At 62.1% G+C, this 11,449-nt stretch overlaps 1 protein-coding gene across 5 annotated transcripts in view; it reads left to right on the top strand.

Moving 5' to 3' along the window:
• Positions 1–10,362, top strand: part of DPH1 (diphthamide biosynthesis 1) — a 53,593-nt gene extending 43,231 nt beyond the window's left edge. For all 5 annotated transcript variants that reach the window (XM_073316120.1, XM_073316118.1, XM_073316117.1 and 2 more), the window contains 5 exons: positions 1,629–1,785; positions 4,026–4,126; positions 6,318–6,396; positions 7,275–7,409; positions 9,331–10,362. In XM_073316120.1, the coding sequence (XP_073172221.1) occupies positions 1,629–1,785; positions 4,026–4,126; positions 6,318–6,396; positions 7,275–7,409; positions 9,331–9,435 (577 nt within the window). In that variant the 3' untranslated portion in view covers positions 9,436–10,362. The remainder of the gene's footprint in view (positions 1–1,628; positions 1,786–4,025; positions 4,127–6,317; positions 6,397–7,274; positions 7,410–9,330) is intronic.
• Positions 10,363–11,449: the final 1,087 nt, after the last annotated feature.

Consider the following 11,449-nt stretch of genomic DNA (forward strand, 5'->3'; position numbering starts at 1 on the left):
GACCCTGTTCATGGGCTCTCAGGCTCCGTCTCCACTACAGGTTATGTCGTATAACCCGCCCCGAGCAACATACATCACACTGACAAGAGTGCTCGTGTGCACAGAGAGCTCCCGCCAGTGCAGCTGCTGCCGCTTGCGGGGTGCTGTTATGACGCCTGCGGGACGGCTCTCCTGTCGGCAGAGAGCGCTGGGCAGGCAGACAGGGCCTCCGGCAGCTGTTGCTCCTGGGCCTTCACCCTCCAGCTCCCAGCAGCACGGGCTGGCCTCCTCCAGGGTGTTGGGCTCTCAGGTGGACGTGGCTGGCAGAGGAGGCGTCAAACAGGGAGCAAGCACAAGCAGGAGCGGCTCCAGGGCTGAGGGAGAGGTGCAGAGGGGAGCCGGGCTTGATGAGATGAACACCAGCCATTTACTCAGGCTGAATATAAACATTTTGACAAGTACCTGTGAAAGCTCTTTGAGGTGCAGCCATTAAACTCCTCGGCTGCTGCAGGCAGAGGCCATAAAATGTGATGATGAGGCTGCTGAAAGCAGATGAAATATCAGGAGCAAAAGGCTGGCCCATTTTGTGAAATCTGAATTTCTTAGTAGGTCGTTTGTTACTAACGGGAGATGCACGTCAGGTTTATGGGGCTGGGGAAGCTGTTGCAGCCCAAGTGGGATTTGATTAAAATTCTCTTCGTCAAACAAAGCAACAAATCAAAGATTTCTTCATAATTGATGAGGGGGAAGAATGACAGAGCAGGAGGAGAGCGAGTGGCCCGGCCTGCGTGCATGGCAGCCTTTGGCAGGGCTGAAGCCAGGGGCTGAGCAAAGAGGAGCCGGATCTCTGTTCACGCATGCCCTGCTCTGCCCTGTGTTGAGAGCTGGGTCGGAGCGCCACGGGGCCGCTGGCTGGGAGCGTTCTCGAGTGACCCATTCCCACAGCGTCTGGGCTCATTCCCCCTCCAATGCGGGTGGTAGGAAGGGCTCAGTCTTACACCACAGGACCTGCTGGGTCTAATGAACCGTCCCTGCAGGCTCCTGTATCTGAGCCAGGCCAGAGGGCACCTCCCCCAGATGGTCCTCACCTGGCAGGGAGAGGCTGGCCTGAGGTGGCTGTCGCAGTGCGGGGGACACCATGTTGTGGCACCTCCAGGGGTCCTGTCAGCCCTAGCAGGTGGCATCAGGAGAGCAAAGAGCCCTGGCCTTGCCCCACCTGGCTTCTCAGGCCGGGAGCTGAGTCGTGGGAGCCGTCAGCGCTGTTAGAGGGAGAGGGGGGTTGGCAGGGCGGTGGGTGTGTGCTGCCCCCCATGGGGTGTGGAGGAGGGACAGTTAGCCGGTACCCCGCTCCTCCCAGCATGCGGTCAGAGGGGAGCCCAGTGACCTGTGACTGACGGGAATGGCAGTGGTGTGGGGCTGCCTGCAGAGAGCTCTCATCTCAGAGCAGTGAGGAACCTGTGCTTGTGTCCAGGCCACTCCCTGCCAGAACAGGGGCTCGGCCCCCTCCCTGCAGAGAGACCCCACCCAGAATGTCGTGTCCGTGGTGGGCAGCTGTGAGTGCAGCGCCCTGGCGGTCCCGATCCCCCCAGGGTCTGAACTGCTGGGCCCGGCCAGCCGGGCCTGCTCTCAGCTCTGTGTCTTCTGCGCAGATACGACCCCTACAGCAAAGTCTTCTCCAGGGAGCACTACGCCCATGAGCGCATGCGGCATGCCCGGCAGGAGGCCATCCACACCGCTGCCCGCGCCCGGAGCTGGGGACTCATTCTCGGGACCCTGGGGCGCCAGGGCTCCACCTCCGTCCTGCAGGTACCTCTAGAGACATGCCTGTCCCGCAGCCAGCTTGGCCTGGGGAGGCAGATCCCCCGAAGGGCTCAATTAAGCATGCTTCGCTGCGCCCCAGGAGCAGGGAAAGAGAAACTGGCTTTTTCTCTGAATCCATCACCCCTTCTGGGACCTGCAGCTGCCCCCTCTTCCCTGCTGTCCACGAGCCACCTCTGCCCCACTCGGGACCACGTGTTGGGGTCTGCAGCACTCCCCCCTCCCCTGAGCTTGCTGCTGACCTGGCACTTGCCTGGCTGCACCTCCCATGTGGCTGGCTGCATGGATGAGTGGCTGCCCATCATCCCCCTGGCCTCACTGTGCAGTGGGGCAAGGAGGGGATCTCGCCTGGCCAGTGACTGGCCTTGTGGCCCTGGCTCATGCCCATTGATCACCATCGAACAGGATTTCTTCAGCTCGGGAGCAGAGCTGGCAGGACAATTAGCAGGAGATGAGAGGGAGCCAGTGCCGAGGCCTCATTAAATGGGCCCCTCGCAGGAGAGAGCCGGCCCCGCGAGCCCCACGCTGGCCGCACAGCAATTAATTCTCAGCTATTTTTAGTTTAGTGACGTGAACTTGGGATTGGTTTTGCTTCCCCTGTCCTGGCCCAGTGCCAAGGGCCAGGCAGGGCTGGGGCTCTGCAGTGCCGCATCCTTGCTGAGTTCAAGGCCTGGCAGCAGCTCCCTGAGCCTAGGGCTCCCACCCCCTGCCCTCCCCTTTGTCCCACTGCTGCCCCGTCCTGGCCTCATCCATGTCCCCCCGTTCCCTGCCCGACGCGTCCCAGCACGCCCGGGACAGCACGTATCTGCTCCACAGCTGGCTACGGCCGCAGGGACGTGATGGGAGAGAGGCACCTGGGTGCACCCCCCACATCTCCACGTGCAGCCTGGGGTCACACCCAGAGCGCTGCTCCCCCCAGAGCTTCCATCACACGGGAGACAAATGGGGGGTTCACTCGAGTCCAAGGCACAAAACCGCCCCCGGCTTGGCACAGCACGGCAAGCAGGCTGCTCTTGGGCCGGCGGGGGAGCTGCAAGGCTAGGCTAGCCGGGGGTGCTGGGGTCAGAGGGGAGGTGCATCAGCACTGCGGGGGCAGCTTGGTAGGGGGCAGTGCTGAAGTAACTGTGGGAGCCAGGGGGTTGCTCTGGGTCAGGGCCTGACATGGGGGGTGCTCTGGGTCGGGGGACAGGGCACTGCAGTGCTGGGGAGGGGGAGCGTGTACAGCCCTGTGCCTGGCTCAGCTCTCGGCCTGCTCCCTCGGCGCTGGCTTGTAGCTGCTCCCTGTGGGCCAGTGCAGCCAGAGCAGCTGCAGGCTTCGCTGAGCCCTTCAGCTGAGGATGCCGGGAAGAGCAGACCTGGGGCCTGCAGGAGCTCGAGCTCTCGCACGTCAAGACAGATGATGATGCTGCCAGCGGCTTCTCCCTGGCTGCTGTGGCAAAGGGCCATGATGGCCAGAAGGCAGGACAGAGGCATCTTGGGGGTGGCTGGGATGGGATGGGATGGATGGAGGGGAGCCTGCCGCAGGCAGCGGAGGAGAAGGCTGCTGCTACGAGAACCGATTGTTGTCACTGAACAGTAATTACTTCATTAGGGTCCACTGCAAGCGCTGAGGGTGGAGCTGAGTGAAGCTGCCGTTTGGGGCTGATGGGGTCTGGGCTCCAGCTGCTGGAGATGTGCTCCCTATGTGCTGTATGGGGGCTGTTCCTAGGAACTGACAGTCCCGTGCAGAGAGGCCAGAGACTGGCTGGGCTCTGGGAAAGAGCCCCGGGAGGGACAGCGCGTCTTGCTCCTTTGCTGGGCAGAGAGAAGCCCCCTCTCTGGGGCTCCAGATGGGGCTCAGGTGGGACCGCTCCAGCCTCCGGTCTAATGGGCTCCGTCCCATCCCCCAGTAGCTCTCCCTGCTGCAGCGGCGAGCTCTGAAGGGACTGGGGGCTTCCAGATCCTTATGGTATTGACTACCCCACCCCACTCCCCATCCCAGGGGTCAGACCCCCATACTCCCAAGGCCCTTCCCTGTTGTACTGGGCAGCCCCTCCCCTGCTCATTGCACCCCTTTGCTCTGGCAGGGCCTTGCCCAGCATACCTGTTCCTGTCAGGGGCAGCAGAGGCTGGATTGCCCACGTTCCCCACCTACCTGATGGGCATTGCCGCACGGGGCCTCCTGAGCTCCGGGCACGCTGGGCTGAGCTGGGGTTCTCCTAACGCTCCCTCTGTCTCGTTCCCCACAGCACCTGGAGGCGCGGCTCCAAGCCCTGGGCCTCCCGTTCGTCAGGGTGCTGCTCTCGGAGATCTTCCCTAGCAAGCTGCAGCTGTTCCCCAATGTGGACGCGTGAGTGTGGGCCTGTGTCTGACCTGTCCCCTCTGTGCTCTGTTCCCCCGGGTCCTCTGGATCCTCTCAGCTGGCCTCCTCCCGCAGCCTGCATCACATCCCCTGCTCCTGCGCCGTCCCAGGGGATCCCTCGCTCCCCGTCTCTGCTGGACCCTGCTCTCTGGTGCGGGTGAACCCTCCTCAACCCTGAGCCCTGGCTGTCTCCTCTGCTGCAGGAGGAGAATAAGAACCCTGCACCTGCCCTTCCCAAGGCAGGTCCAGTCTGGCCCTCTGCACGGGGGAGGCGGGCCCGGGCCGGAGTCCTCGTGCAGGTGCACACATGTAAGAGGTGCTGTCCTTCACGTGTGCCAGATGTCCAGAGTATTCCCCCGTCCTTCCATGGGGCCGGCTGGGCAGACCCCCGGTGCCAGTCTTCACCCCAGGCTGGCGCGGCCCCCTGCACAGGGTGGCTGGGCGTGATGGTCTCGTGCGAGGCCCCTGTGGCCTGCTGAGGCGCTCTCTGGGTCAGTGGCTCGTTGGCACATCTCCCTGCGGGAGCTTGGAGGCAGGCGCACTCTGCGGTGTGTCAGGCTCCTCCCTGCTGTGGGGCCCTCAGGGACTGGGAATGGGCTTCATTTACATCCAGTCTCTTGTTTACTGTACGAGCAGGAGTCTCTCCCAGGGGGCCGCGGGGCAGGAGGGGAGCTGGGGGCAGGGGTGAGTCCCAGGGATCTCAGTAGGGCGCTGGAGCACCGGGGCCTTAGCCTCGACTCCAGGACGTTGGAGCGTCGCTCCCTGGTGTCACCCAGATCCAGGGACTTGTCCTGGCACAGGTGCAGCGTCAGCAGAGCCGGCCCCAGGCATAAGCAGCCCAAGCACTTGCTCAGGGCCCCAACCAACTCGGGGGGGCCCCCTGTCGCTTCTTATGATGTGCTGTGGGGGCCCCCAATGGGCCCGCTCCTCCTGTCTGTCAGTCCCCCAGCACAGCCCCAGCTGCGGGAGTGGGGCGCAGGCCCTGTGGAAATGCTCTGGTTAGTGTCAGCAGAGAGCTCAGCTCTGGCTGCGGGAGACTCCTGGCCAGTGGCTTGGGTGGCTGCGGCATAGAGCCTGGGCAGGAAGCCCGAGGCCCCGCCCGCCCCAGCGGGCCCAGCTGCCCCCCACATCCCCTGCAGCTATGGCGCTGAGGAGTGGCGAGATACCAAGCATGCGCTCCAGTGAGGTCTGGCACATGTATGTGTGTGTGTCCCCCACCCCAGTAGCTGGAGATGCCTGGCTGGGATCAGAGGGGCGAGCCCCCGGGACTCAAGCAGGCCCCCCAGCTCTGGGATCCCATGAAGTAAAAGGGGAGAGCCCTCTGGGTTCCTGTGGCCATGAGCCCCTCCCCGTGCCCCAGTTCAGCAAGACGTATTCATGTGGAGCCACCCACCCTGCTCCCAGCATGGCCTGTCTTGGAGCACCCGCCCGCTGCATTCTATGGGGCAGGCTCTGCATTCGTCAGTCCTCCCCGGGGTCATCTTCGCTGCATTGCTATTCTCCAGGGCTTGTCCAGGCACCGCCCCGTCCTCTCCCACGCGAGTGTCTGCAGAGGCCCCCCTCGCCTTGCAATGGGCCCTGGCGTGGCTGCAGAAGCAGGTCACCCCCTTTCTCCTGGCTGTGGGCCCCAGGGTTAGCGACCTGCAGGGAATGAGCACCACTGCCCAGAGAGAGGTGCCTGCGAATCTCCCTCCTTTGCTCTGTGGCCTCTGTAGTTTCAGAGCTCCCTTGTGTCCGCCAGGCCCCTCTTCCTCCCTCTGCCCTGAACAGCCAAGCCCCTGGCCCTGGCAGCAGCACCTCAGACGTGGGGGTGGCCACTAAAGGTCCCCAAAGCCTCCAGCTTTGCTGCTACTTGGGGCGCAACGTAACGCCCTCCCCAGCGAATGCGGCCTACGCCCTCACACACACTGGGGATTTGTTCGCCCGAGGGAGCTGAGAGGGTCTGAGAGGGACCCTCGCTGGGGGAGACCAAGCTATGCCAGCAACGACAATGCTCACAGGTGACCCCCATCCCTGCTGCACTGTTCCGAGCCCCTGGAATCACCGGGCAGCGTATGAGCAAGTCTCCCATTGCTGCTGCGCGAGGCCCTGCCCAGCGGGTTGGCGGGAGGGAGCAGACCCTGGCTGCAGCTCTGGCCTGAACTAAATGGGTAACATGGCTTCTGTGCTTCCCTTCCAGGTGGGTGCAGGTGGCTTGTCCCCGGCTCTCCATTGACTGGGGAGGAGCCTTCAGCAAGCCACTGCTCACACCCTATGAGGTAAGAAGTTCTCGGCACCCTGTCTCGCCTTGGCAGAGGTGGGACAGGGACTCACCCCGGTGCCCAGCACTGCAGGGAGTGGAGTCAGTGGACCCCGACAGACAAGGCTCGGGGGCCAGCATGGACATTCCCTTGGCTGAACTTGTTCCATAGCACAGATCAGCTGCACCCCAGCCCAGCCCAGCCCAGCCCGGCCAGCCCCAAGCTCCCCAAATGCCTCCTGCTCCTCCCCCAACTGCCTGGCCCATGGCAGGTGAGCTGGGGGAAGGCAGAGGCTCCAGGAGCCGGGCACAGGCAAATAACAGCATGGGAAATTTGTGCCTGGTTGTGACTAAGCCACCCCTATCAGTGCAGACAGGGACTAAGGGGCCAGCAGCACATTATTTTAGGGAAGATTGATGGACACGTTTGTAATTCTCTGCCTGGTCTGCGTGTCCCATCGGGTGAGAGGGCCAGTCACAGCCACCCGCCACACCACACGGAGTGCTGCAGGGTCGTTCTCCATGTGCTCCCAGTCGTCTCTGCTCCCCCCACCACGTCAGAGCGAGCACCTGGATTGTTCCTAATGCTCTGTCATGATTTAATATGCAGTGCAGCCCCAGTGCTGCGAGCTTCCCCACAGCAATGCCCAGCCAGGGACGCCAGCGCTGCGAGCTTCCCCACAGCAGTGCCCTCTTAGTACCAAGCACCTCAGAAAGCTGCAGACTCTGATTGGAGTTTAATGCTCCTAGCCATTATGCTAAGTCATTAAAGTGCATGTGTGGAGCAGTCTGAGCCTCCGGCACCTGCTGAGAGAGGCTGGTACACTGGTCGCTTCTCCATGCGACTCCCCTGTGTGCTGGGTCCCTTGTTGTGGTGACATGACTTTGCACCCACAGGCTGCTGTGGCTCTGAAGGAAATCGAGTGGCAGCAGACTTACCCCATGGATTTCTACGCCGGCCAGTCCCTGGGGCCCTGGACAGTCAACCATGCCAGCCACCAGTCCCAGAGGGGCACCAGCCAGCCCACGCAGGTAAGGGACCTGCAATGGGGTTGCAAGGAAGAAGGGTCCCTGGGGCGACACAAGCTCTCACAAGCTTCCTCCTGACCCATTTCTCTTAGGATGATGCTGGGGAACATGGCCACAAACCTGACCCAGCCAAGGCCTTGGCTCCTCCTGAGCCTCACCCCTCCCCTTTCACCCTAGGCCAGGGATCAGCAACCTTTGGCATGTGGCCCGTGGGCTGAGGGATGTGCTGGCCTCCACTTCCCGCAGCCCCCATTGGCCTGGACTGGCAAACCGCAGCCAGTGGGAGCTGCGATCGGCCGAACCTGCATACACTGCAGGTAAACAAACCGGCCTGGCCCGCCAGTGGATTTCCCCGACGGGCCCGCACCAAAAGCTGCCGATCCCTGCCGTAGGCAGTCAGGAGGCCTGCTGCTGTGCACAGGAGAAACACCCTGTGCTGCCTGCACCTGGCCACCAGAAGGCACCAGAGGACTGCAGGTGCTCAGAGCGCCGCACACAACAGGTACAGACAAAGCCAGGAGCAGGAGGGAGCTGGGCCCTGGCCCTGCACTTTCCCTTCTCTGTCCCCAGGTGGTGCCCCAGTACTCCCTAGGGATGGAGGGGACAGTGCCAGAGCCCTGGACAACGAGACTCTGGGGGAGGGATAGCTCAGTGGTTTGAGCATTGGCCTGCTAAACCCAGGGTGGTGAGTTCAATCCTTGAGGGGGCCACTTAGGGATCGGGGCAAAAAGTGGGGATTGGTCCTGCTTTGAGCAGGGTCGTGGACTAGATGACCTCCTGAGGTCCCTTCCAACCCTGGTATTCTATGATTCTGTGAGATACCAGCCCTTGGGACAGGTTTAATTCCTGCTTCTCTGGGTTTCGGGTTTTCCTGTTGGCGAAGGAAGCCACCCCTCAGCCTGTGCTGCGATGTGTGCGGAGAGCACCACCCAGTGGCTCCAGCCAGTGGCTGGTGATAATGAAATGCTTGGCACTGGTCCAGCACTCAGCAGCCGGATCTGCCCCCATCCCTTGCCCTCCCCATTGGCCTGGAAAGGGGCACAGACTTTCACCTAAGGTCATGTGGCAAATGGACCCAGGACTTCCAGCCTCAAGCTCCAAATCCAAAGCCCATTCCAGTGCTGGCCCCATGCTGCAGCTGTGTGTGTCAGAGGGAGTCTGTGGCAGGGATGCTGAGCAGCTTTCCTTGCTGTGGCTTCCCAAGAGGTCAGCTCCCTCTGGGGTGGAGCAGGCCTGGCAGAGTCCTCTGGGGTCATTGCTGAGCCAGCTCACCCCACTAGTCAATGCTCCCGCTCCCCACCATGTGTGGCAGAGTTGGATGCTCTCTGGGGTAGGCTCAGACCAGGGCTCCCCACTCTCGCTGGGTATGTCACAATACCCCAGCACAAGGAGCTGGTGTCTAGAGGACTTTCTGGGAAGTGATTTAAGGGGCCAGCAGGACTGGAGTGGCTATGAGAAGCAGCAGTCTTCTCTGATCTGTATCGGCTGTTCCCGCTGAGATATGGGACTGGGAGCAGGCACTCCTCTGAGTTATTGTAGCTGTTTCTGTAACAAGTGGCAGCTGCTCAGTGCCTGTCTGGAGTGTGATAAGCAGAAGCAGCACAAAGGGCTGTGTCACAGCCTGTCACTTGTTCACCGTAGGGCAATGCAGGAGCATTTATTGGTGTCATCTGCCTAGGAAATGAGAGGGGAGGCTTAGCGTGCCCATAAATCCACTCTGGGAACACGACTTCCAGTACTTGAGCTTTCTGCAGGGGATGGAAAGGAGACCAAGATAACCTAATAGGGGCCACAAGGGGAGTGGGGCAGGTGTGTTTCAAGGGCAGCAGCTGGGACTAGGGAGCAGGCATGGTGATAGGATGGTACTGGCAGAATCCTGGGGTTGGATGCTCTTCTGAATGGTCTCTCTCTCTCTCGGCCATAGAAGAAGCTGCCTGAACCTTTGGTACCAGTGGATGCTGGTGTGGGGAAGCAATGCACCGACTGCAGCTGTCAAGACAAGGCCCCAGTGCAGCCACAGCACCCCTGAACCCCCAAGCCATGGGGATATTGGCAGGTACAGCCCTGCAGTTACCAGCCTGGAAAAAAGCGCACCCAGCTTTGCTCTCAGGAAGGGCTGTCTCTGACTTCAGAGCTGGTGAAAGGGGCCAGTTCAACAGCCCTGTAGATTGATTGACTGGCACCCAGAGTAGGCAGTGGCAGGGCCCCTCTCACACTGCCCTGGGAAACCATCTCTCAGTGGCTGGCCCATTCAGCCCGAAGTGTCTCCACGGAGGCTGCCTGAAAGGACCAGCTGTAGCAGTGGTTACTGTGATAGGGACTGTTCCCTGGGCACTGGACCGAGATCCCCCCATTGAGGAACAGCTGTGCCCAGACCATGATTAATTTGCATTGAAATGCCCTGTGTGTACAACAGAGAGGTGGAAATGGTGCACGCCAAGGCCCTTAAACTCTGCTGGGTTTCGGATGTAGTCTCACTAACTGGGGATGTTTAGAAGCACAAAGTTGAGAACAGTGCTGAGGTTCCGATTGCACCCTGTCTGCTGTCTGGGGAAGATTGATTTTACGCCAACACACTGCTGTGTTCCCCTCGGTGCCTCAGCCCCCGTGTACAGACATCAAGGCTCAGTCTGGGGGTGGCAGTGAACTCTGACTTACATACTGTGGTTACCTTGATAAATTTGCCAGTTGCAGTGGAGGGACAGATTCTTTATCAGTTTGTGTTTCACCTTCCGTAGTTTGCAAAATCCTCTTTGAAACTTGGAAATAAAGTGTCCTCCAGCCCCAGAGGCCTTTGACATGTGGGCAGATGTGGACTCTCCTCCCGGGGCCTTGGTTCTACTCACAGAGCAGCCTTCACATGCTATTACTAGTGCCTGCCCAGTGTTGCTCCTGATTACATGGACATAAAGGAGAAGAGAAACAAGCCCTGTGTCTCTGCCAGAGCCGATGTTAACTTGCCTCTTTTGCTTGGTTGTCTTTGCTCTGTCACCAGTGGCATTGCTCGGGGGAGCAGAGGGAGATAAATGGTGCAGGGGCAAGGGATGGAGAGGGGCTCACAGAAGAGGGGGACAGGGCAGGCCCTGTAAACGTACTGGCTTTCAAAAAAAAAATTACTGTAGGGAATCCAGATGTCAATGTTGTGTAGCTGCCCCTCTATACGAACCCACAGCCCCTGGCTATCCCGCCATGGGCCTCTGCACAGCTCTGCTGGTGCCCCTCAGTCCTGACCCACAGCCCCCCGCTACCCCGCCCTGGGCTTTGCCAGGCCCCATCGCTACGGATCCACAGCCCCCCGCTACCCCGTCATGGGCTTTGCCAGTCCCCCTTGCTCCAGACCCGCAGCCCCCCGCTACCCCGCCGTGGGCTTTGCCAGTCCCCCTCACTCTGGACCACAGCCCCCCGCTACCCCGTCATGGGCTTTGCCAGTCCCCCTCGCTCCAGACCCGCAGCCCCCCGCTACCCCGCCGTGGGCTTTGCCAGTCCCCCTCGCTCCAGACCCACAGCCCCCCGCTACCCCGCCGTGGGCGTTGCCAGTCCCCCTCGCTCCAGACCTGCAGCCCCCCGCTACCCCGCCGTGGGCTTTGCCAGTCCCCCTCGCTCCAGACCCACAGCCCCCCGCTACCCCACCATGGGCTTTGCCAGTCCCCCTTGCTCCAGACCTGCAGCCCCCCGCTACCCCGCCGTGGGCGTTGCCAGGCCCCCTCGCTCCGCACCCGCGGCCCCCAGCCTGCCCCTGCCCCACGGCTCTTCTGCCCCGCCTGGTGCCCGGAGCTAGGCCCTGCCCCAGGGCTGACAGCCCGGGGGGGTCATGGCTTGTGCTGCTCCGGGGGAGCCCGCCGCGCCGCCAACAGGGTCCTGGGGCCGCGGGGCGGGGCGGGGCCGGGCCCCCAGCCAGGGGGGGCGGGGCGGGGGCCCTGAGAACAATGCGGGCTCGGCCTCGACCTGGCGCGGGGGGCGGGGGGCGGGGCGGGGCTGGGGGCTCCTGTCCCAGGCCTGACAGCCCAGCGGGACCCCCCCGGCTCCGCTCTTCAGCACCCGCT

Source organism: Lepidochelys kempii, chromosome 17 (assembly GCF_965140265.1).
Source record: "Lepidochelys kempii isolate rLepKem1 chromosome 17, rLepKem1.hap2, whole genome shotgun sequence".
Taxonomy (NCBI): Eukaryota; Metazoa; Chordata; order Testudines; family Cheloniidae; genus Lepidochelys; species Lepidochelys kempii.